Here is a 25,783-nt window from a genome sequence, read left to right as displayed (position 1 = left end):
CAGGGCATCAAAAAAGCTGAGTAGGAGGCAACTGGCTTTCTTACCCACGTAGGGTCCTACCTCCTAGCTCCAGTCTCAGCACCTTGTCCTGAACCTGTGGAGATGGAAAAACGACTGTTCCCCTTTTCACCAACTGCTGGGAAAGTTCCTTATAGTTTGTAATGCAGCCCTTTGGTCCTCAAGGCAATGTTCTATGCACCAGTTCCCTCTCCAGCTGGCAAAAACCTTGAACCAGGGCAAGACAGCAAATATATCTGATTGATGAAGTGCCCTCATCTTACTATGTTCTGCACTGAGCTTTTGGCACCCAATGAATGGCTTCAGTGGAACCTCAATAATGATGTTTGACTGAGAGACCCTCAATGGCCATTGGCTTAGGCCTTGCCTCTGGCCACTGCTTTGGACCTTGCCTTCCTGGGGCATTTTGATTACCATTTCCAGAGATTAAGTTCAAAGGCATGTTTTGCCTTCAAACGTTAAAATTATTTTGGCTGGTTCCCCTTAATTTATTTTTATTGTTGCCTTGTTGTTTATTGTATTTGTCTCTATTTTTCGTAACTGGCTTGGGAATTTTCTGGTGTTGTGTACTTTACTTTAAAACTGTTTGTACAGCTTGATCCTAACAGGTGCTTCTTTGGGGACTATAGGTAGCTTGTTCCATAGCTACCAGTGGTTAAGCAGAGATTGTCTCATAACTGTGTTTTGATCGTATCAGATTGTGCTTACTAGGGTCATCTGCTCCCAAACTAATAACACTTAACATTCGGACAATTTTCCACCTCTTGTTGCAGCAATTACTCTATTGGTTTTCTGCAAACCTTCCCATTACCCAGAAACCATAATGGCCTCCTTCACCCACAAGAATTCTGGTCCTTGCCCTAGCCACTTCGATGTGGACATTTGGTAAACTTGTCGCTAGTAGGGCTAAAACTGGTTCTCCCACTCCTGAAGTTGGAGCCAGAAAAACAGAGAGGTTCCTGGCTGTAAATGTTAGTCACGCTTAACAGTCCTTTTTACCATCGCGGAGTGAAAGAACAGTTAAAGCTGCCTTTTGTTTTGTCAGCTGTACTTATCCCCTGCCAGATAGCTAATCCCTGTTAACTGACAATTTTTTGTAACACCAGTGCCTTCCTGGGCCCAAGCCATTTTCATCCAGAAGCAGGGTCCTTAGCGAAAGGTTAAGGATGTGTATTGGGCCTTTGAATTATAGTCACACTGGTTAAATTTATAAAACAATCTGCTTTCGCCATTTAATTTGTTTTTTTAATCTAAGTGAAAAACAGCTTTTAATCATCAGTCCTATTTTCTCAGGCAGGGATAGACAATACTGATTTTATTTAAAGCTAGGCTTGTTCATGGAAATCACAGATTTATCTACACAGTGAAACCTCTTTTGGTCAACTGTTCACTTAGAACACGTCCTATTCCCAAAATGTGTTATGCCACATTCCTAAATGTAAAGCTCCCAACTATGTTGGCTTACAAAGCCCACTTTAGAGGTGACTTATCTAGTAGATAAACGAGGTTTTCCTAAGTGGCAAGCACACTTTTTACTACCATGTTTCACTGCAGCGTTTTTAAAATGAAGACTAGTCTGAGGACAGTAGTGCACCCTGAGGCCATATATTTTTGTCATGTGTGTGAATCTTATAAATACACACTCCAGCACACGCCATTGGTCCATTTCTTGTGCCAACCTAGAGTGGCATTACTGAAGATGTACACCGATTGGGTGAAATGTTTTTACAGTATAGGTTTAGGGACAGAGCACACCCACCGTTACACTGAATAACAGTGTCGCAATGCTGAGCCTTAATAGCAGCAAATAGAAGAAAATCTGGAATAACAGACAGAACTAAAGAGGCACATTTTCTGCAAAGAGGTAATGTCTGGTTTACTTGTCAGTAAATTATTCATTCCGATTTCTCCTTTTTAATGTCCCAGAATTTACACCCCACTGTCCCTCTCTAGGTTGTTCAACCCCAATTCTGTCCGGCTGGCTTTAGTTGTCAGCTAATTATGAAAAGTCTGCAGTTTGTCTGTTCCTGGGAATAGATGTTCAAAGGGGATGACTTGCCACAGATGTGAGGTGGGCACAAGTGGAGTTGTCAGATGGCTGCAGATTTGGGTCGTGCCTCAATTGTTTAGGTTTTGGGGTGAGTAAATGAGGATTGGAGTAATGAAGATTACTAGTAAATAATTCAGGTTTTCATAAATAACCAAATGTATTGCTTAATTTTCAGAATAGATGGAACCAAAAAACTCATTTCTTTGAGGATAGTTCTCGCGATTGCTTTCATTCAGTTACACACAATTCACAAAAATTTAACAAATTACCTTGCAAGTTTAACCTAAAAGAACATGTTTTGTAATTTTATTTTCTCAGATTTCTTTTTTAAATGTTTTATTAATTATTAGGCTGGGATCAAAATGTCAATTGCAGGTAATTTCGTAAAAAGAATAAACAAAATATTGTGAACATAGGAGTGTAGGTTAAACCGAAAATATTTTAATGAAACCGGAGCAACAATTTGTTCTAAACACTGAAAATGCACGCCTTCCTAATTCAGCTTAGCAGTGAATTATTCCTTCAGTAACACGATTTATTCTGCGCCCACACCAGGCTCTCTGCAGCACTGGCCTTTGTTATTTGGGTACTCAATGAATATAAATGGTGAATTTCTCCTGCTAATGGCTTGGAAGTGCATGCCCTAGCGTGATGTTGTTTAAAGTAGATCGCAGAATGTAGTGCTCCATTAAAATTAGAATGAGTTAACATCATAGTGAATAAGGAACTGCACAACACTAACCTCCTGTTTTTTTTTTTTTTACCTCTTTGCATTTTCCTTTCGTAGCCAGAATTGAATGATTTGCATTTATTTTTCAGTATTTGCATACTATCCACAAACCTCCTGCCTGTTCCGCGTAGCCATTGGAGGACCAGAGGGAAATGAAAGTGCTCTGTTAGCATAATGTCTGAATAATGACTTGATTTTGTGTGATTTTCCATATGGCTAAGTGTATTATATTTCTGGTCATGATCATTGTTGAGTTGTGAAGTCATGGAAGTCTATGGCTTTTGTGATGAACATGACCTACTCTAGAAACCCAAAACGATTGAATTGAAGCCTCCTCTTTTAGCAGGCCATGTCTGCTAGATCTGCCAGTTAAAAGATTTTTTTTTTTATTGATGGCATTTATCTGTTATTGCCCACGCCTCCAGCCAATAATATGTTTTAAGTACCCTCACTGCAGTTATGGTTCCAAGCCAAAGAAGAAAGCATATCACAAGGAGAAACAGAATGTAATTAACATCCGTAATTCCCTCTAGATAACAGCAACAAGGCTATTGGCACCTCCCAAAATATTGGGAGTGTTGCAGGATCAAGATATCTCTTTTACCTAAAAGGTTGAAAACAAGTATTGGTAATGCCAATAGGTCTGGCTTATGAATGGAAGTGCCTTCTGTATCATTGAAGAGTTAAGACACTCATTAACTCATCTTACATGCACTCTGTTATTCATTCATGCATCCACTGACTCATTTCTGCATTTACCTTCCAACAAAACCGCAATAAAGCACGCATGAACTCAACAGTTTATGCAAGAAACGTTAAAAGAAAAGTAGATTAAAAAGAAAATATGCTACCAACTACACGCAGTGAGCGTGTGTTTGCAATAACAAAACTAAACATATCTGCAGGTGTCTTTCTTGCAGAGTGTTGGACCTAGCCCTTTCTGCAGGGTTACCACAGACGTTTGCCTTCTTTGCTGAATCTGTAGCTGTGGTTTTTAGGTCTCTGTCCCCTTTACTCCAGCTAAGCAGTGGTACAGTGCTTGTGCTTTCTCTTGAAAACATGGTACAATTGTCTTATACCTGATTGGTACATTTATTTTACATTTAATTTACTTGTAAAATTACATGTTTCTACTGGGATGCAGCACTCATTGTGCCACCCACTAAAGTAGACCTGTAAAACATGCATTAGGCCTGCCAATACTGCCTGTAGTGCAGCTTTAAAGTATCATTTTGACTTGGCAAAATAAACCTTTTCCTGGCCCAAACCTTGCTTTTAAATGCATATGCCACCCCTAAGCTAAACCCTAAAAGTTCGTAGACCTGGTGCATAGTGTTTAAAAGTAGGAAATGTGTGTGTGTGTGGGGGGGGGGGGGGAGGGGGTTAGTTTTACATGTCCTAGCCTAAAGTCATTCTTCACTGTTGTAAGGCTGTCTCTCCTATAGACTAACTGGGTCACCTGTTATACTTAAGTGGCAACTTCAGTTTGGGAGCAGATAGAGCAATGCTGTTTCCACTCGAATGAATTGTAAATCCTCTTTATTGGTAAAGTCAGATTTTCAGTTACTATTCTAATTGTGCCACTTTTGGAGAGTTGGTATTTTTCTGCCTAAACTATCCCTTACTACCAGTAGCCAGGGTCCCATGGCTATCAATGGCTCTTCTTTGGTGTTTTGTGTATTCTCTACAGACACAGGAATAAAAGTGCCTTAGGTGTGGGGCAAGGTATTGCTCTCCTGAGTAGGATATCCTGGCAGTTGTACTTATCCTCACGGAGCTTCAAATGGTAGCCTGAGGGCTTGTCCACCCCCATCCTGACTTCTAAGGCCTGCCTGCCCTGCCTCTGACAAATGCAGCTCACACCTAGTCCTTCCTGTTTTTTATGATCCTAGACAGTTTGATGCCAATCCCAGGAGAGGTGAAAGGACAGGCAAAGGGGGCATCCCACACCCACAGGGCAGGCTTCCCAGAAGTCACTCCAGGTGTCAGTTGACTGACATGCTGTTTGAGCTACAGGTACACAGCAGGCTTCCAGAGGCCTCCCTGCATTGACTCATCTGACCAGCAACAACTGGACCTGCCTGGATTTGTCTGAGCCCTGCTGCTGGCCTGAGTTCCGATCCCCAAGAGATACCCCCAGGTCCTGGACCCTTAGCTGGTATCACAGTCTAATCCTACAGACAAATAGATGAAGAAACAGAGGTTTTGGGCTCCCCTTGACTGTGAAGTGACCTCTACATGCCAAGAAACAACTGCCCACGATGACCACCAACACAATGCTCCAGCAAGACCCGTATTTCATGCTTACAACATCAAAAACCTTGGCGGCATCTAGAAATAGCATAACTGCTGCCAACTCTGGATCTATATCCTGCATCACAGAGAAGATAGAACAAAGATTATGGGATGTAGCTCACCCTAGAACAAAGCCAGCCTGGTCTGGTAGTACCAGGGATTCCATGAGGAGGCTTAGACTATTAGGTAGCACCTTAGCCAAGATTTTGGCATCACAATTTATTAGGGACAGAGACATATAGGTTTCACAATTATTTACAGATTTTCCAGGCTTCAACAAGGAGGAAATCGCCACCTCATTCATAGTAAGGGGGAGGACACCAATCTCTCTGGCTTAATCTTGCAGCTTTTTGAGGTACGGGAACTAAATGTTCCGTATATGCTTTGTAAAATTTAGCCGGGAATCCTTTTAGGCGTCGAGCCTTCCCAGATCGCATCTGCATGATCGCTGTACAGATCTCATCCCGCTCTAATGGGGCAGACAACATTTCTCTTTGCAGTCCCCAGTCATCCCAGGGCTATATCTTCAAGGTATGGGGTCAGTGCAACTGGCTGCCGCCTCCGTGTAGTGTAAAGCAAGGAGTAGTATGTCTTTAACACTCGGAGCAAATCCGGCATGTCTTTATAGATCTCTCCATCTGCCCCCTGTATCTCCAGCACATAGTGGGAGAAGCGAGGCTTGTGGATTTGCTCCACCACGAGCCTTCCCGGTCTTTCACCTTCTCCATGTCTACAGCCTTTGAAATATTTGCGTCGGACAGACATTCCTGTTCCGCAGTGTCTGTATATTCAGTCATCTTTCCTCTGAGGTCTGCCTGTTTAATGCCACTAGGGTTAGCGCTACTTTCCTGTTCTAGCCTTTTAAAATCAGTATTCAACAGCCTGAATGTGGTTTGTATATCTCTAAGCACCCCCCCCCCCTTTATCAATGCAATAACCTCTTGTAGTGACTTTAAAGGCTTCCCAGACTGTAGAGATATGAATTACTGAGCCTATATTGTGTTGGAAGAAGTCCCGGATGTCTTGCACAATTTCCTCTTTAAACACAGTATCCAACAACATAGTCGGGACAAGACGCCAAGTCACAATCGGCCCCATATAGTCCTGGGGGGCAGTACCATCTTTACAGGAGAATGATCGGAATAGGTCCGTGCCAAGTGCTCAGCCTTAACAATCCATGGCCCAAGTCCCCTATAGACGATCCAATAGTCAAGCCTTGACCAGGTTGAATGTACAGCTTTGTAATGTATGCCCTCTTTCCCATTTGGTTGGAAGTACCTCCATGCATCCAGAAGACAGTTGTCATTAATGAGGCACTTCATCTGGTTCTGGGAAGCTGTATAGTGATGGGGCACAGGGCGTGGTCTATACTTGTGTGGTTCTGATGTTGTGTTGAAGTCCCCCCCCCACCCCCCGCCCCCCCCTCACCATATAACATATGTAGTTCCGACGCTAAGAACTTTATCCCACAGTGTAGTAAAGTATGTGGGATCATCCTTATTAGGCCAATAGGAGTTCACTATTAATAGTATGGGGTCCCAGCCTACCCCACTTGATACTATATCGACCCTGTGCATCCTGAATGGACTCCATAGCATCATATGGTACATTTTTCTTTACAAGTATAGCTGTATCTCTGGCATACGTGGAGTATGAGGAGAAACATTGATGTCCTGCCCAGCGAGCTGTGAAGGTAGGAGTACACCGGGTATTAAAATGTGTCTCCTGTAGGAGGGTTATCTGTACATTGTGCCTATGTATGCAAGGATGTGCCTGCATTTGCATGGGTTATTCAACCCTCGGACATGCCAAGACATGAACTGGATTTCAGAGCGATTCGTTGTACAAGTCATGAGTTTAACAGAGAGTATAGATTTAATGATGTGCAATCTAGTAACATGAGTAAACCGGTTTAGACCAATGACTGTAATAAAGCTGTATAAATATGAGTTTGTACTACTAAACATACAACCCCAAACCCCCACCTCCCACCCTTATCAAACAAAAAAAGTAACACCACCTTAGTACATATACTATGCATGGGATCCTTTTACTTCCCACAATTCTCAAGCATGATATCTCTTCAATGTGAGAAGTTGGCCTGATATATGCTGTCCACTAGTTACAGTAGGCACCTTGTATCAGTCCAAACAACCCCTTATTAGTTATAGGTTAAAGACAACCTTTATTGAAAGCTATCCTAGTGGTAGCTATGGAGAGCAGCCTTCAGGCTAAGTCTTGAAAGAATATAAAGCAGCTTGTTTTACCAGTCTATAATCTCTTGAGTCACTAAATGAAAGATATCCACACAGGTATATATATAAAATATATGTATTTTTTACTAAACACACCCTCCTAGTCTCTTTAGGAGACTAGAGGTCAAAACACATAAGTTACACTTCATTAATCACAGTAAAATATCACAAATACACATCAGGCCCTAGGGGCGAGCCAAACCATATACTAAAATAGTGGTATAAGAACCACGACTTAACTAGACACAAGGCCTAGAGCCTGTAGAATCACTGGGACCCCAAGGAACCACCCAAGGTAGTGACACAGGGGACCCACGGGGGCCGTGTGCAGCGTGCGAACACAGCCGTGAGCTCCCATTAGCTTCTAAGGGGAAAGTCGTGGTTAGATTTTTAAAGATTAGAGATACTTAGAAATGAGTCAGGACCAAACCCTTTTGGACTTAGGAAGTTCTAGGGCTAGCACCCATGGGAGTACTGTAGTACTCGTGTTACCTCACCCAGGGAAGCCGGTGCATGGTTGTTAAATGGTGTCGGGTTGCGTTGTCGTTTTCAATAGGAGCTGGCAAAGAAGTGCTGCTGCCGGGAAGATGCAAAGTGTCCGAAGAGATCCAAGCCTGGATCAAAGATAAGAAGAACCTGAAAGCAGAGGGGACAGAGTATGGGTCACTAGCCAGTGACCAGGAAGGCGATGGACAGATGCCCACCGATGTCGGGTGATTTTAGGTGAAAGAGGTGAAGCTTGACTCTTCAGCCACGAGGACCAGGAGGTGTCGAGGTTGACCAGGAGCTGGATTCAAGCTGTCCCATGAAGGATGTAGAGTACTGCAGCATCGATGCCCGGATTGGACACAACGAGCCTTGGCAACAGCAACCCACGCAGGAATGAGAAAGATGCTTCGGTGCAGACCAAAAAAGGTCTGTGGGACTCACCACTTGGTAGGGAGTCGGGGCACATCCGGAGCAACCAGGGAAGAACAAGGAAATTCAAAGTTACCCCCTCAGGAACCAACCAGTCAACGGACCAGGGATTGCGAAGGGACCTCGAGACAAAACACAAAATGGCAGCCCACGGGTCACTCGGAATGACCAAGCTGACAATCTTCGGTGGATTCCGTGCTCGAGGTGGGGGCTACAAGTCATCCCAAGCACGACTTCAGGAGATGTTGAGAAGTCCATGCACTTGCAAAAGTGCATGGTGACCAGGAGTTCCGGTTCCACGCTACTTAGGAGGGCTGCGGGTCCCCGCTTAGCTGGGGACTCGGGTCAGCCTCTGAGATGTCTGGAAATCCTCTTCCTGGGCTGCAAATACTTTGGAGTCTGGCGGGAGCTTCGATAATGCAGACCAGCAAATTGCTTTGTTGGTGCCTGCCAAGCAGGGGAGTCACTCCTTGACCCCAAGGGAGATTTCTTCAGTCCTCTGGTCTTGAGCAGAGCGTCGAAGGTGCAGGATTTGGCTTCAGAGTTTCGTCCAGGGTAAACTAAAGTTCTGGTTACAGAGGTTCCTTACTTATACCTAAGGAAGGGGTTGGACTAGCTCTGGGGACCCACCTATTGGGAGGGTTTGGAAAGAGGGGTGGCTACACCCATTTCCTTTGTCCAGTTTCGTGCCTGGAAACCCCTGAACCGGTCTGAGCTGGACTATGCACAGGGACACCAAATGTGCCCCCAGTGCAGGACTTCAAAGTACTCAGACAGTGCTCTCACCCAGTCCCAATATACATAATCCTTTCAGGGAGGTGGTTACACCTCCCTGTAACAGGAAACCTAATGTCCAGGCCTCCCCTGCCGGAGTTTCGGTCAGCAGTAGGAGGCCAGACTTGTCTGTGGCTGCAGCATCCATTTTGTGATGCCAGGGCTCTATTAAGTTTCTACCAGGTATACCAGTGATGCCATGTGTCTCCCTCTAGAAGGGTGGGCACATACTCCCACACCAGGGTATGATTCCAAGGTGTTTGACTCCAAACTCAACATGTTTCCGTGCAGCCAGTCCAAAGTTAGCATTTACCGTTTGGTTATAATGCACTTAAGAGTATATGGTGAGGCTGCACTACTGACAATCCCAGAGAAGAGATTCTGAAGGCTGCAAAGGAGCTCAGCTAATGCCTGGGCACCCCTCACACATAACCAAGCACCCTGCCACCCTGCCTTCAGGATTGATCAGGCCTGCCATACGGGTGACTGATAGGTTTGTATGTGCAGTATATGGGGAGATATAGTGAACCTATATCTCAGTAATGGGTGCATGCGCCACCTTACCCAGGCTGCAGTAGCAGACCTGTGATGTCATTTTGGGTGGCTTTCCAGGGGTGGCATAATACATGCTTGAGCCCCGGGTAGGCCTCTGGGGTACCTATGCCCTGGGTACATAGTATACCATATACTAGGGACTTATAAGGGCACCTCAGATCCAATCTCAACTGTACCTAAAGTACAAGCAATCAATTTACAGAGGAAGCAGCTAGGCTGGGGCCCTGAATAGCAGGGTCCCAGCCAGACTAAAGTCGAAAAACAGCAAAAAGTGGGGGTAAACATGTGAAGCAGATCCTACTCTCCTACATTCAAGAGAACCCCATCTACGTTCTGTAGGGAGTATTATCGGGAATGTTGTCCCATCACAGCCCTCCCCCAAAAGATGTAGGTGGATCGATGAATGAGAATGATTAAATGCATATAGCAGCAGCCACAACTAAACAGAGTTAAATACTAAGAATTTACAGAACTTAACATAGGTACAGGAGTTCTCCTTATGGGGTATCACCTGAGAGCACTGCAACTCTCCTCCCCCCCTAGGGAAGCAAATGTGGGGTTGAACCGATGGGGGAGGGGTGCCCAGGAATACAACTTGTATTAGTCCCAAGAAACAATCTTTGTACTCTGTTCTTGTAATGTTGTCTCAAATAGAAAGGAAATTGGGTACTAAATTGACATACAGTTCAGCACAACATCCTGTCATGGAAATCAGTTGCACGCTTTAATTTTAAAGTTCACAATATGATATCTACCTATGGTCTGGCTTAACATATATAAACTTAGTCACTTATCTCTCTGGTGAAGATGTTTATCCCTTCTCTGATAAGGGTAATACTGGCGAGTGAGCATAGGCCGCATCAACCTCATTTCAACTGGTGCGTTTTAAAAAGTCCTTCACCTGCTGCAGGTTGTTGTAAATATGTTGTTTTCTTTGATGAGTGACTCTGAGGTGAGCTGGGTAAACATGGCATAGTCCATTTGAGCCTGCAGCAACTTCTTCTTCACGGGCACTCATTTTTTCCTGGCCTCCTGTACTGTGAGCATAAAGTCTGGATATATTGACAGTGTGTGAGTTGTCGCTTCTCTCTAGCTAACCTGAAGACAGCATCTCGAGCCCTATAATTAAGAAGTCTCGCAATTTTGGGTCTGATGTTGGCACTCGGTGGGGTTGTGGCCCGAGAGATCGGTGCGCCCTTTCAATCACCAGATATGAAGAGAAGGCGTCGGAACCAAACATGGCTTGGAGCATCCGTTCTATGTAATCTTCCATGAGACCAGTGTTTGTGCTTTCGGGAATCCCAAGCATGCGTATGTTATTGCACCTATAGCGCGCTTCGAGATCTTAATCTTTGGGCACAATCATCCTTAACAGACGGTCCATTTGTTGCAGTTGTTCTTGCCTACCATCTGACATATCCTCCAGCTCTGATATCCTATGCTATGCTTCCGCAATACGCGTATCGTGTTTTTCCAATTTATGAGCAATGGAATCCATACACACTAACATATAATCCATCTTAGTTTCTATTGAGGTAGGACTATGTGCTTCATGGTGAGTAGCAAAGCTTTCAGGTCTGCATCCGGATTTTGTGCTGTTTTGAGGAGTGATCCAGTTCGATATTTTCTGGCTCCTCGTGGTGTATGCGATATTCTACGAGCCTCAACTGCCAATTTGACTTGTTTGCCGTCGCTTCTACCAATGGTTGGCACACAACGAGTACTTCTATAGGGATTGCGTGATGTGTGCTTGTTATGTTTGTGGCTAACTTTCGTTGTCTCGCTAGCTTTGCAGATGTCACAGTCTAAAATGATTCCCCAATTAGGCAGTGTATCAGTTCATGCAGTATCGTTTCCGATCAGGAACTTTGCATTCAGTGCCAGTAGTTTGTTTGACTTTTCGGGCCGCAGCAATCAACACCCTAACCCTCAATATTGACATACATATCTGAAAAGAAGACTCTTGACAGAGGCTTTGGGTGCAAGTATATTCTGTAGCAATGTTCAAACTATGCGTATTTTAGTGACTCCCTATCTACTTGTCGATATTGGTGCCTTGTGAAGCAGGACTCGGCCGCTACTCGTAGTTATTTATCTTAGCAACAAGCGCTTGCATGTGGATTCAGTTGCACTGTTTCACTTGCTCCCTCGTAATACAGTAATTGGAGGTATCCCGCCAGTTTCTCAATTCAACAGCCAGTACGGTTGCGCGCAGTACTCTGGGGCTAATTGTCAAAGATGTGGTGACCCTCACGCGCCACTTCTGCCAATGAGAGTATTCCTTCACTTGCAGGCCAGCGCTATAAAGTCTCCGGCCTCACGGTTGATTTTGGGATGCAGCCACAATGATAGAATATGTCAGACGCCTAAATGCGTACAACCGTCTCTGCAGGGGCATCGTGTCACACTCCCCAAGCTATGGAACATACAACCAGGTGTAGCTTGACTTACCCTCCTTGTGGCATCTTCTGCCTGCTCAGCGGGAGCGGGTCTTTTAGCAGGCCCATACAGCAAGTATATTTATTGCTCCGACATCCTGTGTTATACTTTTAGAACGATCCTCGCTACATGGGCATATTGGAACGTGTCGGCGCTCTGCCTGGGTCCCTCTGCAATAGCGGTTCTCCACACCACAACTGTCACATTAGATGCTTGGGCGGGTCCGGTGCACACGGAATCCCCGGGCTCGATTTCTTCCCTAAGACCAGCACCGGCTCTGGCTTGCTCACGAAGCAAGCACCGCACGGTCTGTTTCTGCCGCTCTTGATAAACACTGGAGCCCTGATTTACCTCATTATATTTCCTTTAGAAAGGAGATTGAAGGCCATATTTTAACCAGCACACCTCTGAAGCTTGGGAAGGATTTTTATCGGATCTTGTATCCCGGGCTGCCGGAGCCTCAAAGCATTACGGCCATCTTGCATGTGCGCCCTCTAGTTCCCCATCGAAGTCTGACACTTAATTAGGCTACAGCTAAAAACTGAGCTGCTCTCTTTTTATTTCTCTGTCTTTGCAGCGGAGAACAAAGTCTGGTATGGACCAACATGAAGGTTGCTCTTCCTTTCCCTTCTATCCATAGAACTTGATAGTTTAGTTATAACACACACACTCCACTTCCGTACCTCGATGATGATGTTTCTGTTGGTGGACCTTTCCCTCCTTTATGCCCCCTGATTATTTTAAATGTAATAGTTGTCCAGTTTTAGGATGTTATACAAAGTGTAAGTTACTTCATACAACCTCTATTGGACCATCACTAGCAGTTACACTGTTGTTTTCTACCTTTAGACATCTTATTGTTTCCCTAAATTAGTGGATAATATTGATGATCGGTCGAGTCAGCTGTAGCAATTGTTTGATCATGAAAATTAGAAATGTCTCTTGTTTTCTTAGTTTTCTTATTGTCCGTTTTGATACTATGACGGTAACAGGAGGTGATTAGCATTCTATAGAAGAGGGCATGGCTCTCTGATCTTCAGTCCCTCCTACATTAACTACAGAATCAAGTGTATCATTCAATTTGCGGTGAACATCAGCTTCCACTATGTAAATATTTGTTATACACATATCATTAGAGCTTCCTGTCTTGCTATTACCCTTATTTTCCCAAATTTCACATTAGTTCCCAAACATGATTTGAGCTATCCTGCATGTTAGTAATTGGGTTGGTGGTTATTAGGGATATGAGCCCTAGTCAAGCAGCAGCCACAATCCTATCAGGGTAGGAAGAAGGCAAACCCTAAATTAACCTGTGTTCACACTCTGGTTGCTTGGCAAAGAGTTGTCAGGCTTAACTTTAGAGGCAATGTGCAAAGTATTTGTGCAACACTTCAAACAGTTAAATAGTGAAAACACTACACAAAAAGCTTCCATGTCACATTAGAAACATAGAGCTTATTTTAATAACTAAACCAAGATCGAAACGATAAAAATCCAATAAGTAGAACTTGAGATCTGGAATTCAAAAGATTTAGGTAAAAATAGCGCCAAGAAGCAAAAAGTGTTATTTGGGATATCTGGTAGAGCGGGACCGGGAGAAAGTCAAAAGTTCAGGCTGACCGTGATGAAGCGTGGGCCAGTTGCTGGGACCCAGTTAGACCTGCTGAACTAAAGTACCTTAATCCTGGTTGGGTAGCACTTGCGTGGATCTGCATTGAAGATGCGTCGTGCAGATGAGGCGATGCGTTGGTTCCAGGATGCTGATAGGCGGCAGTACAAGTGCCTGATACCTCGACATCGAGGATCCTATCAACAGGGCTTGCAGTTGGAAGTTTGGTGTCGAGAGTGCGAGACGCAGTCAAGGCGATGCGTCGGTTCCCATGAGCAGTGAGGCGGCGATGCGGAGATCAGGCATCCTTGTCGAGGCTGTTATTGATGAGGGATGCGAGGAGCTTGCGTTGGGTAAAGCATTGCACAGAAGGATATCCGAATCTCAAGTGTCCGTCCCAGATGCGGGAGGCTGCGGAAATGCGAGTCTTTTGCAACGGGTCCAATCCATGCAACAGCGGCGATGCAACGCTTCTGCTCGAGGATGCACCGCTCAGCCAAGGAGATGCATCGGTTCTGCTAAGGAATGTTTAGTTCAGCACAGGATGCATCCGTTCCACTGGAGATGCACCTTAGGCCCACTTCAAGTGTCCAGGACTGGGCTGGCACCACTTGGCAGGGCAGACTCACAGATGTCTCATTGAAGAAGCATGTTGGTTGGAAGTCTTTTATGTCCATGAGATCTCCGATCAGGGCACCAGCCAGCCAGCTCTTGGAGTTACTCTGGTTCTAGTGATGCAAGTCCAATCCTTCTCACCCAAGCAGGAGGGCAGCAGGTCAGCACAGCAAAGCAGGAGTCCAACAAAGCAGTAGTCCTTTCAGCAGCACAACAACAGCCCTTGTTGACAGTGTCTTCACAGATGAAGAAGGGTACTGATGTGGTGGTGTCTGGGGTCCAGTACTTGTACCCAGTCATGCCTTTCAAATAGGGGAACTTCAAAGACAAGCCTTCAAAGTGTAAAGTGGTCCTCCCTTCCTGCCCTGTCGCCAGACTCACTACAGGGAGGTATGCAGCTCTTTCTGTGGGGACAGGACACAGCCTATTCAGGTGTAAGTGAGGTTGTGTCCAGTTCTTCCTTCCCATCCTTCCAGGATGGCCCATCAAGTCACACATAAGCTCCCATTGTCTGTGGTTGTCTAAGGGGAATACACAAAGCCCAATTATCACCCACCCTAGACATGTGATCAGAGACAGGCAGCAGACACCAACTGGCTAAAGTAAGAAAATGCCAACTTTCTAAAAGTGGCATTTTCAGAATTGCAATTTAAAATCGACTTCACCATAAGTTTAGATTTTAAATTGTGATTAAAGAGACACCAAAATCAACAAGTCTATAGCTTCATAGTTGCGAACTACACTTATAAAATGTAATAAGGTAATCCTAGTGTCATCTTATGGGGGATATAGTCCTGACAGTAGTGAAAAACTAATTGAAATGTTTTTCACTACCATGAGATGTACCTTGCCCTCTGGCTTGTCCAGGGCCTATTTGTAGGGTGACTTGAATGTATAAAAAGTTAAGGTTTGGGCCTAGCAAAAGGTTTATTTTGGCAGATAGAAGTGGCAGTGTAAACTGCACAAACATGTTCTGCAGTGGCAGGCCTGAGACCTGGTTAAGGGCTACTTCAGTGGGTGGCACAATCAGTGCTGCAGTACCACTAGTAGTGTTTAATTTACAGGCTCTGGGAACAGGGAGTGCCACTTTACTTGGGACTTATAAATAAATTAAATATGCCAATTGAGAATTAAGCAATGTTACTATGTTTAGGGGAGAGAGCACAAACTTTTTAGCACTTTTTATGCTGTCTCTGTGTATGTATGTAATGAGATAGCTCTAGGTCTGAGCTAGTACAGTAATGATTTTAAAAGACAAGGTGCTGCAGTGTAAATACCTCTCTGATGGGAAGGCACAATCTATAGGGCTTCCAACCCTGACCGCACAACAGCAGTCCTGAAGCACTTTGCTTACCAGAGCATCATCCTACATTGCTTCAGACATGCAATTGATGTCATGTGATAAGAGAGCCAATCAATGCTTGACTCTAGCACCCACCCTTTTCAGGCATCTGAGGGTCGTGGATATCTTGATGCAGGGAGTCCCCGAAGAAGACCTAAGAAGAGGCTGAAATGATGCCAGAGCAAAACCAGTCTCAAACAAAGTGCATAAATACCTAGCACTATTTTACTGATTCAGTGATGATGTAAAAGTGCTTAGGTATGCTTTTCTAAACTCTTACCTGTACCTGTGCTCAAGTTCATTTCAATCTGATATTTTTTCTGCATCATATCCATTTCCTGCAGGTGGACTCTTGAAAATGACTGGAAGGTGTGGATGTCAATAAGTGGTAACAATTGTTACTCTTGACACTGGCTTTGCTGATGCTGATCTCAAAGGTCATAAAGGCACCGACAGGAACATAAAGTAATCAGGGCATAGAGTACTTTTTAGTTAGTTTTTAATCATTTACCTTCCCTAGCCGTTTAGTAGCAAATAGCCTGTTATTCTGCTAATGTTGTGATGATGATATGTCAACAATGTGATAACGTTGGGAGTGAGTGGTTGTGTGATATCACTTTTTCTACCCTTGGTGTTTTAATTAATCAGTGTCCATAAAGGAAGCTAGTGAAACAATGCCACTCACTAATTTGATTTAAGATGGTTTACAAAATAACATAATATTGCTTGAACATGTTAAATGTAAGTATTAGGAAGGTGGCCTCAATAAGGGGTGAGAGCACCAGGAATAGGTTTGCAATTTCTGGAACTTTCACTTCTTGCTCTTCATTTAGCCCCTCAGCTGCAAACAGGAGGCCATTGAGGCAACCGTATGATGTCATTGGAGCCCAAAGAGTCCCTTATGTTACAAGTGCTATCTTAATATTTTTGGGGATCTACATCTATGAGTTCAGATGACTTTTAAAGCTATCACTGTGATCCCAAATACTTTTCTATATTTGTTAAATTTCACCATACAAAAACATAATAATTCACCATAGCCTTTTTACTTGCCCAATATTAGGACTCATTGAAACAATAAAAGTCCTATTTCTTCAAACTGCTACTCTTGTGATGAAGGCATCAGCTTCTTTTCCTGAAAAACCAAATGCGAGGAAAATAAATGTTATAATGATTATTCTTGTTCAAATACCCAAGAGAGACCCATGTAATGGGCTCATGAACAATGGTATTAGTAAGACATAAGGGTAAAGCCACTATGGGTGTGGCATGATGAAAGTATTAACATTTCTCAGAATAATCAATGGGGGAAAATTGAGATACTTAGACTGACTCCATAGTCACTGGATGAAGAAGTGGAACTTTGCTGACATATCTGTGCCGCTTCATGGAAAAAGCTGAATTATAAACACTTTGTTTGACCAGTGGCATAACACAGGCCCCTGCAGTCCCCCGTGTGCGGGGGCCCCGAGCTGCAGGGGGAGCCCCCTCAGCATAGTACTCTGGCCTGAGAGCTCCTGATTAAATCCGGAGTGAGGGGCCCCTCCTCGTACCTTGCAAGGGCCCCCCTCAAGTTTCATTACACCACTGTGCCTGCCACCAATCAAAACGTAAGGTGGAGTAATAACATCATATCAAAAGTCGAGATCACAGAGAAATATAGCAATAGAAGTATATTTTGTTTCCTACTTTAGTGGCACGATCCTGGTCTTATGACGCTGACAGTCCTCCTTCCTCCAATTGGAGAGAACTTGCTCTATGGTAAGGCCTTCCTTTCTGAAATTGAACATTGAGGCTTGGTTCTGTTCAGTTAAGAACAGAAGCTCTTTGCTTGTCTTTTTTAAACCATGACTTCTCAGTTGCGAGCACGATGGCAAAATTGTTCTCTCTGAGAAAATGCTCACCATTGTGGTTACCATTCATTATATTACATTTACACATTGTAAGTATTTGTTTCCTTTTCTTTGCTAAGGCAAGTAGTCCAATATGTATATAACAATGTTAAAATGGACTTTGGAGTGATGGAACTTTCACATCTAATGCTTTAGTCTGACTGTTTTTTTTTAGCCATTGTAATATCTTTAATGGTTTACTAACTTTAAAGAATGTTGCAGGTTCTGTAGAATGAAGTTATTAACTTTGAACACTGTTGGTGGATAAGCTCTTGTTCAGTCATTGTATTTACGCTAGTTGTACTGATATGTTCTGTTATGGGGATGACAGGAGGCATTTGAATAGCTGCAGAGATGGGGCATTCCGGTAAGTAATGCCGGAGAGGTCTAACCATTCGCTTTTTTGGGGGAACCAAGGGAGTGTCTTCAATGGTCAATATGTGAAGATTGAAAATGGGAAACAAAAACTACATTTCCTACAGTTTAGTGTTCTAAAGACTGGAACAAAATAGCTACTTAATTTCAGAATATCTGGATAAAGTGTTGATGTTTCGCTCTCGAAGAGGATCTTACAGACCGCATTCTCTATCCAATTTACAATTCAATTTTAAGGTATTCTTTATGATAAACTGCAAAAATACCAAACTTTTTTCATTAAGTTGCACATGAAAGGCATTTATGGAAAACTGTACAGAAATACGTACTTAACTTTTCTTTCGCTTAATCACATCCTACAGGAAATCAGAAGTAGCAGTGAAGTTACTGTACAAAGTAGCTCACAAGAAATTAAACAATTGGATCACTCGACTCCTACAGCTATTCAGTGTTCAACGCTTCAAAGTGAAGAGGTAATGATGACGAACATGTCGTATTTGTAATAGTTACTACATTGTGTTGCATCGTATACTGTGGAGAAGTGTGGCTCAATGGTTAGAGTGGCAGACCTCGATGCAGAGCACTGGTCCGGGACCAGGGTTCGATTCCCGTCACGGCAGGGTCTCGGGCTATAAATTCCGCGGACCGGATATTCTCGCCTCAGTGCCTATTCTAATCATGGGTCCCACGCTGCAACTCTGGGCAATAGCTTGCTTAATCTCCACAACGGCCCCAACAGCGCTGGGATGCCTGGCCTCACCATGGGGGTGCCCAGGAGTGGACACCTCACATGGAAAGCCAGGAAGGGTTCCACAGCGGTATGAGTAAAAGCGCCAGGATGCCCCCGTTGGGGGTGGCAGTGCGCTATACAAGTACAAACACATTTACATTTACTGTGGTACCTTGCAGGTTACTTTTCTGGCTAATGAGCTTGACTCTCTATTCCCAAGAATTTTCTGTGTGGTCTTTGTTCAGCCTCAGTTCACCTAGATTTACCATCCCTTATTGTGCAGCATCCAAGTAAATTAGTATCCTAACTGAAAATCTCTCCCTTGAGATCCACGAATGGAAGAGAGAAAGACAATATAGGAAGAACCTTTATTCATACATGCAAAAAATAAAATTTTGAAGTTCTTTGAGCATAAGAAGGGCAAGTGAACTGCCAGGAACAAGGGGGCAGAAGGCTGATTTTGATTTGATTTTGGAAGGAGGGGAAAAAAAGAACAGCAGCGATAAAAGACAATTAAAAAGCAGCCAAGGTGAAGAAAACTGCGAAAGAATGAAAGGAGGACAGATGGAATAGATGCATGAAAAAGTGGGCAGGTGGATCTCGGGTGGAAAGAGTGAATGCACAAATAAATAATTTCGGTATGGATGGGAGGGAGGGAGAATGGTGACGAATGAGAACAGGCATGATGGGCATCCTGCAGAGATGATGAATGAAGGGTGATGTTTGAATTAGATGGGAAAAAGCAAGATAAAGTGAACTGATGAGAAATGGGGGTTCACAGCTGGTAGGGATGAAGGAAGTGTGGCATGAGGAAGAACAGATGAAGGCTGGGCAATAGTTAGGCAAGTAAAACAAATGGTAAGTTGGTTGTAGTACAAAGGATGGGGAGGAGGCAAAGTGGACTCCTAGGGGAAAAAGAAACAGGAGGCTGGGAGCTAGACACAAAGGAGAGGTTTATCAGAAGGCAAGATGGCTGGGAGGTACTGTGCATGGATTGTAGAAACATGGGTGGATGGAATGTCTTTAATGAGAACCGCTGGGTTTACGTATAGTAATGAGATAAATTGGATAGATGGTTAGTAGCTGCGGGTGGGGCATTAGTTGAAGGAAGTAGAGTGAAAAGGCAGGTGGAAAAGAGGGTGTGAGGGAAGGAGATAGATTGACCAGAAGCAATGCTCTCGCTATAGCGTTATTGTGAATTTGTTCACAGAACGACCTCTAATAATAATAAGACTCTTCTGAGCTTGGAATTCTGTGAGAAATTAATTTGTGAAAACCTCTTCAAATCTTCCTATTCTGCTAATTCCAAGTCCAGAAAGAAGTTTGTTCAACCTTTTTGTGATGGAGTGAATTTGATTTTAGGTAGAGCCTAGGTAGCTCCCATGCACTTTCTGCAAGACCTGCTGTAACCCATGAAACAACGTTATTCCTGCCTGCAGCTTGCCATAGGCTCACTCCAGTGTCACTCTTCTTTGCTGCCTCCTAACTCCTTCGCCAGCTGATACCTCACTACTGTTCAAGGCTGAGGAGCACTGGCCAAGGACAGTTACCTTATGCATTCACTCTTTAACTGTTGTTTGGGAGAACTCTTTTGTTTTAATTGTTGCTTTCCATACGTTGCTGTTTGTCTTGTTTCCTTCAGCACCCACTTTGCACCTTTTATCTCGCACCTGTTTTAGAGCCCTCTCACTTTTTTGATCCCACTTAAAGCCCTGCAGTGCAGTGTGCGATGGCTCCATCGTGACTAGAATGTGCACACAGGAAGGATTTGCAGAACTCATAATCAGAGAATTGCAGCCACTGGTACAAGTCTATATGAGGTTTCCTACCGATAGAAGCCATGTGTTTCGCAAACTCGAGTGTCCATCATTTCAAACCCTTTTGTCTGTAGCGCGGTCTTTAAACAAAACAATGGAAAAAAAACCTCCATGATAAATGTTTTCTGCCTGTTTGGCGGTTGCATGGGCACATTTCTCCTTGGATTGTGATGCGTCTTTAATAGGTAACTGAAGCACTTTCTTGGGTAAATGGACATGCCTCCACTTTTTAAAGTGCTGTGAAACATCACTGGGCAAGTTTTATTACACAAACATCCTCACTCACATCAGCTACATAAAGAAGATTTTGAATATATTTTTTGTCATGCTGTGCTTTATACTGCAGGTGTGCAGTCAATAAGTGCCGTGAACAAGTGTCACTGTAAGTAAATGTAATGGCCCTCAATTTACGGAAAGGATGGAAGGCCATCCTTGGTGGGGCTTCAGGCTCGTGTTCTGCAGGGACAGCATGGTGGGTGCGTTGGAGGGGGTGTTTTACTCAGCAGGCTATTTAATCATCTCAATCTTGCTGGCTACCCAAATGTCTTAATTTCAGAGGGGTATGGAGTAACGCATTTACGAAAGTGCCATGGAATAGAAATGGATTCGTTCAGCGAGCTACAAGGTTTATATCGTTTTCAAGTAAACAGCAACTTCAAATGTATGCGTTGTTTGGCAACCTTTGGGGCGCCACTCAGGGAGAACGACTTTAGGATGCTACGGATGAGTGCCCCCAATGATAGCTTATTTGTTTGAGAAACTGTGTGGTTTGCTTTGTAAAGGAAATGCAGCCCTTTATAGCATGCTCCAAATCTCTTCAATTTTAGGCACTGATTATGACCACAAGCAATATAAACGTTCTGCATTTATTTAGCATTCTTAAGTCTGGAACATACGCCCAGTCTAAGCGTCGAACATATATTAATATGCACTTGCAATATCTAGAGTTCATGGAAGAAGGAAACCACGGCTTCAAACTCTGGCGAAGCACTACCCGGGTGGGGAGTGAGTGCATTGTCAGTTCACAGTCTGAACCTGCACATCAAGATGTGAGGTGTCCTTCTATATCAGGTCTGAGAAGCTCATTGACTGGCCTTAGTATATCTGCTCGTGGCACATATATGCGAATTATTCACCCCAAAGTGCTAAAGAAGTAACTACCCTCTCTTGCTTGCCAGCACGCTTTTTCATTATTTGTTTTTAGGTCGAGCCTGAGTCAGCGCGCATGAGCTACTCTGCGAGACTTGCTGTAGTAGAGTATGGAAACGAGGCCCCGCCCACTCTCCGCCCATTTTTCAGTGGCTTGTGTCATTGCCCTTCCTAAATGCAGGCTTCTGATTCATAAATAGGCTTGTTAGTCCCTCCTTAGTACCGCCTTGTTTGATTTGTAACCTCCCATGGCGACTGGCCCTTTTCTTAATTGAGTGTCTCTTACTGCAGGCACACGTACATTGCTTACAATCAGTGTGCTTTCTCTTTTGAAGCAGCTGGCACTGCAAATTTGTTTTTAATTGGGCAGCTTCATACAATAATGGCTACTGCGTGTGCTTTCTTTTCAATTCAAATCAGCACAGCTCCAGCTGAGCTTTACCTTTGGCAGACACGTGCTGTTCATTTTTTGTTATATTTTAAGTAGCGGCAGCACTCTTTCATTGTGGTATGTGCGCCTCAACAAACTTTGTTTTTTAAAATATATTTATTAAACAGCAGGCAGGCCATTTTCATTTCGCGCACCTCTCGCTCTCTTCCCTTTCCAAACAGCTACCCCATGCACGCGCAATTCGACAAAATCCGGCACTGCGGAGTCGTGTCGATAAACTCGCTGGCCGTTAGCTACCGATGTAGGAAGTTGTTGTTTTGAGAGAGGGATAGAGTTGCCACCTGTATTAAAAACTGCTGCCTTTAACGATTGATAACGGGCAATACATTGGTCTGTATGTTTTTGCACCTCCATCTACTTGTCAGCTTCTCTGTAATAAGTTGTCAGGCGCTGGACATCACCCAGCTGTGCTGGGCTCCAGCTTTCACATAAGGGCAGCATTTAATGCTTAGGCACACACTCCTGCAGGCCACGGCTGATCAACACTCATTTTGTTGCCAATGTGTGATTTCCAAAACACAAAAACATTTGAATCGTAAATTGAATTTGGAAAGATTATCATCATATGACCAAAGCATTTTGTATTGTATCCCACCATCTTGCTTGATGTCACGTGTACCTTATTGACGACGGGAGGAAAAGTAAAAGTTGCCTAATGGCTCCTTGACCTCGTTCGGCATGAAAAACAAGCAATTAATGCGGGGTTCTGTCACTGACAAACATACAATCTCACTGCATTTTTTGTTTTTGTTTCATTCAACCTTCACTGCCACAAACCATGTCCCAGACCCATGACAAGCCCGTGTACGCGTTTAGTGACGGCCACTGCCAAGCTACATAGCAGTCGAATACTTCCTGGATTCTACCATTGCAACCAAAGGTGGCCTTTGTCAGGATAGCGCCCTGGTCGGAAAGACATTTGGCGTACCCACTGATGCTTGTGAATAAAATTACCTCTAGAGTCGGTCACGGTACACTTTACCTTAAATTGTGTCTAAAATGGAACATCGCTCTATTCAGAGGTCCACGCGGCGACGCATCATTCGTCCCGGTACTGCATTCAGTGAGCAGCATTGCATCAGGCTTCATCCGAGGGTTTCTACCTTTAACCCACAATTGTCCATGCAGTCGACAGAACCTTTAAACAGTTCAGCTATTATGCTGTTCTGATCCATGGTTCTCCACTGTCCAACAGCAATTATCCTCTCTGCTAGGAACCTACATGAAATAATGCCTTGTGCTGTACTGTCCCCAGAAACGCCGTCCTGAAGAGACCCCGTATCAAGAGAGGGTCGAAACGCCGTCGACAAAAAAAGAGGAGAGCCTAAAATAATTCATTTCCTATTGCATACAGCTCTCCTTTTGATGTTTTACCAATGACCAATTCCCCACTCTTCACTTGTTTTTACTTAATATTCACTAAGTTAGGTTATGATCACTCCACTGGGACTCACAAATCACTCACTATGTGCAACTATATGCATAATTCTCAAATGCTTTATGTATAATGAAATCCATCTGTGGTACATATTGTAAATGGAAAAATAATTGTCACTTACTTCGGCTGAAGTAAGTAAAATTTGACTAACTGCTGTGATGGGCTTCTTTAGACACAATTTAAGGTAAAGTGTACCGTGACCGGCTCTAGAGGTCGTATTTGATATCAACAGTGCGATTCAGATTAAGTCTGAGCAAATCATTTTATTTTGCATATTTAAAAATGTTTGGATAAATGAGTTCCTTGTGAACATTGTCTCTTTAGCATTAGTGCTTACCCAGCTCACAAGGACGTATGGGTCGCTCGTGTTCTTTGAAATATGTGAATAAAATGAGGCATGAGGGAACCCTTTTTGTGTTCAGAGGTCAGTCCTTGGCCGATTACATAAGCAATGTGACTGGATTCTGAGCTCAAGCATCTCCTCACTTCCCCCTAACTCATGAGACTCACTCAGACTAGCTCCTCGGTGTGGTGCCAGGTTGTTTATTTGGGGGGGGAGGGGGGTTGGCTTAATATTGTGCGGCAGCTGGGGCTAACCTGGAGAATGAGAGAACAAGAAAGAAGGCTGATGGGGTGTTATAACAGCGCCTACGGCATGATAACAACAAGCATTAGCAAAGTCAATCGACCAATGCAAGGGCTATTGGTGTTGTCAATTTGAATGTCTATAGCCATGTTGTATAGCACTACATCTCTTCAGCATGGCTAAAACTCACGGGAAAGAAACACTATGACGTGGCCAGCGCTGACCAAGTTATATTGCTTTTCTGTGTGGCAGGAGGGATGAGACAATTAAATCAACACAGGGAGTAGAGAGACAACTCATGGTCTGTCTGGCTAAGACCTAAACATGAATGCATCCTTGTGTAATGTAACTGCTTTTTTCCCAGTTTTATAAAGCAGGTACTCTACCTGACCATATTGGAGCACTTTACATAAGCACTAGTTACATTACATAAGGAGACATTCATTAATGGTACGCATGAGAAAAGCTCAGCGATTTGCCCAGAATCACATATTGTTTATTCAACGCCACAACTCGAACCTGGTTCCCTAGCTCCGAGTTGGCAGCTCTAGCCATTACGCCAAATTCTCTTACAAGGATAGCCAGCAGAGTCCGAGCACTGGCACAGAGGAAGTCCCGTTACAGACCCTAGCATACGACTGGCTTTCCGCAGCCCCACAGGCCTTTGACAGGCATCAAAAGCCTGCCAGACAATCTGCTGGTTCCCTTAGAGGGCCTGCATACGACACTGATTGGCACTGCGTGAGTTATTCGCGTTATTGGTTCACATACATATATTAATGGGACGTCGGACCAGAAAAAAAAAAATATTTGCAATGCAATAGGTCTCACAATTGCGAGATTTTGACCTATCAGTGTTGTAAATGACAATGCCATTTATTTGTGTTTAAAAAAAAAAAAAAACACCTGCAATAATAAGGCATTGTCATTTATAATACTAATGCGTCAAAGTTTCTAAAATGCGAGACCTATTACATTGCAAATGCTTGTTTTCACTGGAAGCCCAGAAAGTGCATATTTGTTTATGCTTTAATAATACCAAACGGAAATGGCTAGGAATCTCTTCCTGTACTGCCCACTTGCAGCCATTGTGTTGGCTGTGATGCAGTAAGTGCAGGGCCGGATTGGCCGTAGCGGGCACCGGGTGTTTCCCCGGTGGGCTGCCAGGGTGGAGGCCGGTTTTTGGCCCCTGGGGGCCGTTTTCTTTACCGGGGGCCGGCCATATCGGCACGCAGTAACAAAATCGGTAAAAACCAGCCCAAGCAAACAGCTCACCCTCCCTTTCCCCCTCGGGAGGGCAGCCAAGCAGTTTACCAGGGCCGGTTTCGGTTCCCCGTCCGACCCTGAGTAAGTGTGTGTGTGTGTGTGTGTGTGTGTGTGTGTGCACGCACGCACGTATGAGAGAAAGGGTTCGAAAGCTGATCCTGTGGGTAAAACTTGCTGTAGTGTTTGCCTGGTAATGCAGGAGGAGGGGCGGAAACATAGATGACAGTCCCGGCTTCCCTACATATATTTTAGCCTCCTGAATGTAAATCTCTCCCATGATGCTCTCTGTCGCCTGGCCCCTGTTGTTTAGTGGGTCCTAGGCCCACATGACAATGAATAAACGACACAGATGCAGTGTATGTGGTTACTGGAACCAGCCACAAGCACGTGCACTCGGGCACTTTTTTTTGCAGGGTTACCTGACTGGTGACATCCGTGGTGGATGGGTGAGGGGGTGTGGGTGTGGGCCAGCCCTCAAG

At 44.1% G+C, this 25,783-nt stretch overlaps 1 protein-coding gene across 5 annotated transcripts in view; it reads left to right on the top strand.

The window, feature by feature from the left end:
* Positions 1–25,783, top strand: part of XIRP2 (xin actin binding repeat containing 2) — a 1,007,304-nt gene that overhangs the window by 881,934 nt on the left and 99,587 nt on the right. For all 5 annotated transcript variants that reach the window (XM_085645384.1, XM_085645388.1, XM_085645386.1 and 2 more), the window contains one exon: positions 18,230–18,340. In XM_085645384.1, coding sequence (XP_085501510.1) covers positions 18,230–18,340 — 111 coding nt within the window. The remainder of the gene's footprint in view (positions 1–18,229; positions 18,341–25,783) is intronic.

This window comes from Triturus cristatus, chromosome 3_1 (genome assembly GCF_964204655.1).
Source record: "Triturus cristatus chromosome 3_1, aTriCri1.1, whole genome shotgun sequence".
NCBI classification, from domain to species: Eukaryota; Metazoa; Chordata; class Amphibia; order Caudata; family Salamandridae; genus Triturus; species Triturus cristatus.
Note: the sequence above shows the minus strand (reverse complement) of the source record. Positions and strands in the feature narration are given on the sequence as shown.